At 63.8% G+C, this 6,737-nt stretch overlaps 1 protein-coding gene across 1 annotated transcript; it reads right to left on the bottom strand.

The window, feature by feature from the left end:
- Positions 1-829: 829 nt before the first annotated feature.
- On the bottom strand, positions 830-5,343 carry LOC140904037 (receptor activity-modifying protein 1). Its single transcript, XM_073326218.2, has 5 exons — positions 5,167-5,343; positions 3,581-3,619; positions 3,116-3,142; positions 2,161-2,302; positions 830-1,265 (listed from the first exon to the last, which is right to left on the bottom strand). Exons 1-5 carry the CDS (start codon positions 5,225-5,227, stop codon positions 905-907), a joined length of 630 nt encoding a protein of 209 aa, XP_073182319.1. The 5' UTR covers positions 5,228-5,343; the 3' UTR covers positions 830-904.
- Between the last annotated feature and the right edge of the window lie 1,394 nt (positions 5,344-6,737).

Below are 6,737 nucleotides of genomic sequence, written 5' to 3'. Positions count from 1 at the left end.
CTACGAAGCCAGTCAGGACTCTGGGGAAGTCTCCTCTCCCCAGGGCAAGAAGCTTACACAACTTCGACCTTCCTGGGCCTGACCTCGGAGCATTCAGCATCCCCGTCCACACTGTGCGTTTCCCCCAGCGAGTCCGCCCAGGCGGGGTCCTGGGGAAGCCAGAGGGTCCTGCCCCACAACTTCGCAGTCAGACGTGACTCTCAGCCAGCATAAAACAGAAGGTTTATTAGACGACAGGAACATGGTCTAAAACAGAGCTTGCAGGTACAGAGAACGGGACCCCTCAGTCAGGTCCATCTTGGGTGGCAGGGAGGCCAGAGCCCCATCTGAGCCTCCCCCCATTTCCCCAGCCAGCTCCAAACTAAAACTCTCCAGCCCCTCCTCTCCTTTGTCTCTTTCCCAGGCCAGCAGGCCAACTGATCTCGTTATTCTCCAACCCCTTCAGTTGGCATCTTTGCAGAGAAGGGTCCCAGGCCATCAGGAGACAGGATGTCGGCCATTCTCTGTGCAGACAGCATCACACTGGCCCCCTAGGGCTCTGCCACAATCACACACCCTTATCCCACCCCCTGAATATTTAAGAACTGTATAGGGGAAACTGAGGCACCCACACAGTATTCAGAGAAAACATAAAGAACATTCCCACTTCGTCACACCAGCACCCCCCCCAACCACTAGACCCCACTCCCCCCGCCGAGCCAGGGATAGAACCCAGGAGTCCTGGCTCCCAGCCCCACCCCCTCTAACCACTAGACCCCACTCCCCTCCCCGAGCCAGGGATAGAACCCAGGAGTCCTGGCTCCCAGCCCCACCCCCTCTAACCACTAGACCCCACTCCCCTCCCCGAGCCAGGGATAGAACCCAGGAGTCCTGGCTCCCAGCACCACCCCCTCCCCCGCAACCACTAGACACTCTCTCTCCCTTTCCAGTTGGTGCCCAGGACTGCACGAGAAGAAGCCCGTTGTCTGCTGAGCACAGGTGGTGCCGCTGGGAGGGGCCAGTCTGGCTTTGGCTCTGGCTCAGCCTTCCTGGCCTTGCGGAGCGTGAGAGCAACCCCAAGAGGGGTCAGGCAGGCAGCCATGGCAGCCATGGCTAGGACAGGCCCCAGAGGTGGCTGGCTGGGCTGGGAGCTGGCAGGCATGGTGCAGTTGGTGAAATATTCCATGTGGATCTGCAGGAAGAAGGAGTCAAGAGCGGGGCTGGGCCAGGGGCAGGACAGAGCCTCGGCCATCAGCACTGTGCAGTTGGAGAGGTCGCTGTAAATCCTGGAGAGGGAGAGGAAGAGATGTGAGGCTGAGCCTGGCTGGGTCTGTGGGGTTTGGGGCTTCAGGGCTCAGCAGCAGCCAGCGAGGTGGCCAAAACAAGCCCCAAGTCAGGCAGTGACCGTGCATCCGGTAATGGCAGTGATGGGGGCACCGTTCACCCGCGGGGTCCTCCTGGGCCTTAAACTGCATCCACTCAGCACCTGCTGGGAGCCGAGCAGCCACCGGCCGCAGCCTGTGCCACAGGCAGCCGATGGTGCGTCGCACCCCCACCCCACCCCACACGCGGGACGCTGCAGGCAGCCGATGGTGCGTCGCACCCCCACCCCACCCCGCACGCGGGACGCTGCAGGCAGCCGATGGTGCGTCGCACCCCCACCCCACCCCGCACGCGGGACGCTGCAGGCAGCCGATGGTGCGTCGCACCGCCACCCCCACCCCGCACGCGGGACGCTGCAGGCAGCCGATGGTGCGTCGCACCCCCACCCCACCCCGCACGCGGGACGCTGCAGGCAGCCGATGGTGCGTCGCACCCCCACCCCACCCCGCACGCGGGACGCTGCAGGCAGCCGATGGTGCATCGCACACACCACCCTGCACCCAGGACGTCGCACCCGCCAGAGGCACTGCATGATGTGCCCTGGTCTCAGCGTGCTGACAGCTGTGTGCAGGGAAACAGGACACACCGCAGCCCTGACTTGTTTGAAAATCCCTTTTCTGCACGGGGTCGCTACCAAGCCAGGGCCCTTGGCGTCCCGGAGCCCATCTAAGAGCAAACCCCAGCGAGGCGATGCTCTGTCCCAGCACCTGCCCTTGCCCCAGCGCTGTGTGCACTCGACTCCCAGCCCCAGAGCGCCTCAGAAGCAAGGATCTGTCTGGGGCGGACGGACGTCCAGACCTGCTGATTTGGTCCCACTGACACCGGCTCCACTCTGGCGTGGCCATGACAGTGGCGTGGAAGGTGGTCCAGCAGTATAGGGAGATCCACTCCAGGTAGGTGTCCCTGCAGTGGGCCGACCCGCCCTCCCCAGCAAAGGGGCCTAGGGGAAGAGATCTGCCTGTTAGTCACCCCGGAGGATCTGCGGCAGAGCTCTGGGTGGGGCAGAGGCCCTGGCACTGCTAGGCTGGTGTCTGCTCTACCCCAGCTCCTTACAAGGCACATAGGCTGGGGGAATGAAGGACCCCAACCAGCTCCGTCCTGCGTTTCCCAGCTCCTTCCACTAGCTCTGCCCCCTGCAGCGCAGCTCCCGTCCCCTCCCACAGCCCAGCGGAGTCCAGAGCGTGCCCCTCGCCTCGGCCCGGCTGCATCGGACCCAGCCCAACCCAGCCTCGGGCTCCCCGGAGAGGCTGTTCTGAGAGCCCCAGCTAAGACACGAGATCCCAGAGGCCTGGCCAGACACTCAGCTCCCACAACTGGGGGCAGGCTGAGCTGGCCTGGGTGGATCCAGAAAAGTGCCGTTGTCCCTTGCCTCCTAGCAGGGCTGGGGCCCAGAGAATGAGCCTCAGAGTTAGCAGCCTGCTGGCTCGGTGCTGGGACAGCAGCTCGTGGGTCTGGGGCCTGCCCCCAGGCTGAGCCAGTGCCTGTGAGCTCCGGGCACCATCGGCTGCTTTCTAGCGACAGCTGGTGTTGCTGGGAGCGGGGCTGGGAGCCCTGCAGCCTGGCCCAGTGTCCCCACCTCTGCCCAGCCCGGGCACCCCCCCCCCACTCCTGCCTGGGTCTGTGGCCACGCCGGAGCGAAGCGCGTGTGCTATGGAAACCGAAGTGTGGTGCGCAGTGCCGCTGTGCAGAGCCCCCCAGTCCTGATGGGGGGACCGACACCTAGGCATGATGGGTGCAGGGGGGCATCACTCACCGTCCTCCTCCAGATACAGGTAATGACCTGCAAGAGCAAAGGGGAAGGATCAGTGCAGGGAGTGGAGGGAGGGGGCGAGCCAGGGTGAATCGGTCCAGCTCCCGTCTCAGCTGTGTGGGCACCATCAGCAGCGGTGGGCACCGTCTGCCTCCAACTCGGCCCAGGCCGCTCTACCCACTAGCCAAGACCTTGGGGAATCCTCCAGGAAGGGACCCCCAGGAGCAGGGTGCCCTCAGCACTGGGTGGGAGCTATGGGGAAACAGGTCACTGCTGGAGGGAGACCCCCACGTGCCCGCAGTTCAGCATCCCTGACAGCACCCCACCTCAGGGGCAGGAGTGGGGGCACCGGGAGGGCAGGGGGGAAGGTGCCATTTGGGGCACAGGGTGGAGGAGGGAGCTCAGGATCAGGCCCCCAGAATTCTTCCCGGGGTCCCACCTTGGGAGGCCAATACAGGGGTCTCTTACTTTCATCCTCGAGGTCTCCGTAGGTCAGCTCCCCGCACCCTGCAGCAGGAGAAGAGAGCGGTCGTGGCAGAGCTGGGCTTGGCCCCACAGGCCATTCCACACCCAGCCCTGACCTGCTCAAGCTGAGATGAGCTCGCAGAGGAGGCCCCGGCTTTGGAGGGAGACGCCAAAGGGAACGGGCTGGGGCTTCCCCCTGGGCCCTGGGGAGACCCCCCGTGGGGAGCTGTCTGCGGGGGCTGGGCTCCAACGTCGGGGGCGCTGGTGCCGACGGGCTGGTTCCTGAGCAGACAGATCGATTTTCCAGGCCGAGGAAGGTGAGCAGCAAATATCGGCTCCGAGGCACAGGGACGGGGCAGAGCTGGGGCATGGGTCTAGCAGGGTGGAGATGGAGGCAGAGTGTGGAAATGCCCAGGGACTGACCGCGCCACGGGAGGGGCTGGCGTGTCCCTCCCTGGCACATGCCCACTCATACCCCTAGGAGCCATTCCCATCCACCCCCAAGGGCTTTGGATACGGGCCCCATGGCCCAGCACTGAGCCCAGCGCCAGCCCACCAGGACCCCCTCACACCCCACCCAGCACAGCCCCAGTGCCTCTCGGTGCCTTGGCTCAGGACGGGCTTACTCAGCACTGCAGGACAGGCCCTGGCTGGGAGCATGAAACGCTGATCAGCCCCCGGGGCCTCCGACTAGCCATAAATCTGCTCAGGGCTCCTGGGGAGGGGTCCCCAATGGGACAGCCCGGCAGAAAGGAACCCAAACCCAGGGGAGATGTGAGAGCCAGGAGCGCCCTGCCCGGGGGAGGAAGATGGGCTGTACCCCCTCCCAAACAGTATCTAGCCCTCAGATAGGAGTCAGCCCGATGCAGCTGACCCCCCTGCCGACCAGCCCTTTGGGGCTCTAGGGCCTGGATGCAAGGAGAGCGCTCATGCCCCCCTGCTCCTCTCTCCCTGCTGGGACCTCCCAGCCGGGCGCTGAGGGCGTCAGAGGAGCCGGGTGGGGGCTGTGTGTGCGGGAGGCAGCGATGGGCCGAGGGACGCGCCCTTACGTGGACACGTCTGACTCCATAGGGCCTGCCTACAGGAGACGCGCACACGGCCAGGTGCTGCACGGAACCCCTGGGCCTGCAGCGGGGACCCCCCGGGCACCCGTCCCCTCCAGAGCAGCAGGGAGGGCTGGTGACCACACAGGGTGCTGGGATGTGGCATGGCCCCCCGAGGGGCTGGGCTCTTCATGGTGGGGGAGGCCAGCCTAGGGGACACTGCTCCCTTCAGACCATCCCCACTAGCAGAGCCACATCCCTTGAACCAGAAGGGCCAAGCTGTAGCAGCTGGTCACAAAGGGGCAGCACCTGCCCTGGGGAGGGAGAAGAGACAAATGCAGCAGCTGGAGCCAGGGCGGTTGGCCAGGGTCAGCCGCTCTCTGCCTTCCAAGGGGCTTCCCAGGCAGCATGTCAGGCCTGGAGCCAGGCTCAGCATCCAATCCGCTGGGGATCAGACCACAAGGGGCCCAGCGGGAGCTGCCGGGCCTGGGCTCTTTGGGAAATCTGGCCCCACAAGCAGGACCCGGGGAGGGGCAGCTGCCTTACCCCACTGCAGGAGAGGGATTAGCAGCCAGTAGCAGAGGTGTGGCCGGGGCTGGACGGGCATTCTCCCCACCGGTGGGGCCAGGGCGCAGACGTTCCCCAGGAGAGGGGCAGCAGGGCCCTTGCCCAGATATCCCCCAGCCACTTATCGCCCCATCTAGCACCTGGGCTATTGGCGGCAGCCCAGCCAATGGGAGGGAAGAGGGCAGGGAAAACATCCGCTCACCCAGGGCTGGATCTTCCAGCCTCCAAAGTCATCAGATAAGAAGTTGAGTGAGATCTCCAGGCTGCGGGTGACTGTACAGGGAGGGATAGGGCAGGGGTCTGGGGGGTTGGCAAGGGAGCGCTCCAGGGTCTGGGACTGGGGGACAGGCTGATGGCTGAGTGGTACCATGCATTTCTGCTCACCTGCTCCAGTGTCTTCCTAGCTTTGCTGGATGCATTTTGTTACGAAAACAGCCCCACCCCTGGAGAGCTTGGACACTGGCTGAAGGAAGCAGAGCAGCCAGACCCAGGTCCTGGCTCTGGAGTAGCCACACAGAGCAAAGACAATTGAGGGCTGAGAAACCCACACATGGAAAATCTCCCGGGACCAAATCTGTCTCCCACGGGAAGAGGCAGAGCTGGGCTGGCCCTACTGGGATTTCAGCTGGTCGTTATACATGCACCACCGAGAAGGGAGAGGGCCAGCTTAGATCAGGGTGCCCGAGAAGACGGGGCAGGATTCCATCAGTGTCAGCAGCTGGGAGCGCCTCCCCTTCCCTGCGGGAGAAATTCCGGGCAGCACAAAGCAAAGCAACCAGCTCCAGCAGGTAAAGCTGGGACCATAAGCAGGGCCCCGATTCACTCCAGAGAGGAAGGAAAAGTCCAAACAAAACATGCAAAGAAGGGCGATGACAAACCAGTACAGGGATCAGAGGGGGCACGTGGGGAGAGAGCAAGGAAACAAACCCAGGGGGCCAGACTCTTGGATGGAGTGAATCGGCTCAGGGCCACCCACGTCACCAGAGGAACACAGCCACTCACGGCCTTTTGATGCAGTCTAGGAGAAGGGAGTGCAGGGGATGTGCTGGAAGCCCATGTGGGAGCACCGGAAAGGGCTGGTCTCTCTCACCGGCTCAGACTGGGGTGGCAGGGGAGGAAGGAACAGTCTAAGTGAAACATCAGGGAAAGTTTCTACCAGGGCAACTTGGGAGGGAAGTGACCCCCCTGCCCCCAGGGAAGGCAGGCAACGTGCTGGCTGGGATGTTGGCTGCTGTGTGGGATGTTTCACGGCTGGGAGTGGGTTAAGGGAGGAACACAGCAGGGTCTAGTGTTTGGGGCTGGAGACAGGGAGCAGGGCTCAAGTTCCATTCCCATCTCTGCCAGGGCATCATGGTGTCACCTTGGGGAAACTGAGGCCTCTCCACCAGCCCCATAGCGCTGAGGCGGGGTTCACTATTGAATGGTGGCTGAGTGCAAGGAGATCCTAGAGGGAAGGTGGGGTACAGGTGCAAAGCTGTACTCTATCAAAGTGAGGGGCACCAAGGAATCCACTTCCCCAGGCTCCACAGAGCCTCTCCGCTGGTGCCTTG

This window comes from Lepidochelys kempii, chromosome 27 (genome assembly GCF_965140285.1).
Source record: "Lepidochelys kempii isolate rLepKem1 chromosome 27, rLepKem1.hap1, whole genome shotgun sequence".
Lineage (NCBI taxonomy): Eukaryota > Metazoa > Chordata > Testudines > Cheloniidae > Lepidochelys > Lepidochelys kempii.
The sequence above is the reverse complement of the archived record's forward strand: the minus strand, read 5'-3'. Positions and strand labels throughout refer to the sequence as shown.

What these genes read in the sequence shown, in the direction of transcription:
- LOC140904037 (XM_073326218.2), bottom strand. Translation starts at nt 5,227, where the DNA reads ATGCCCGTCCAGCCCCGGCCACACCTCTGCTACTGGCTGCTAATCCCT. An exon ending in AATCCCTCTCCTGCAGTGGG is followed by an intron (nt 3,620 to 5,166) that starts GTAAGGCAGCTG and finishes CTCCTGCTGCAG; the next exon opens with GGTGCGGGGAGCTGACCTAC. An exon ending in CAGTGGGACCAAATCAGCAG is followed by an intron (nt 1,266 to 2,160) that starts GTCTGGACGTCC and finishes CTCCCTCTCCAG; the next exon opens with GATTTACAGCGACCTCTCCA.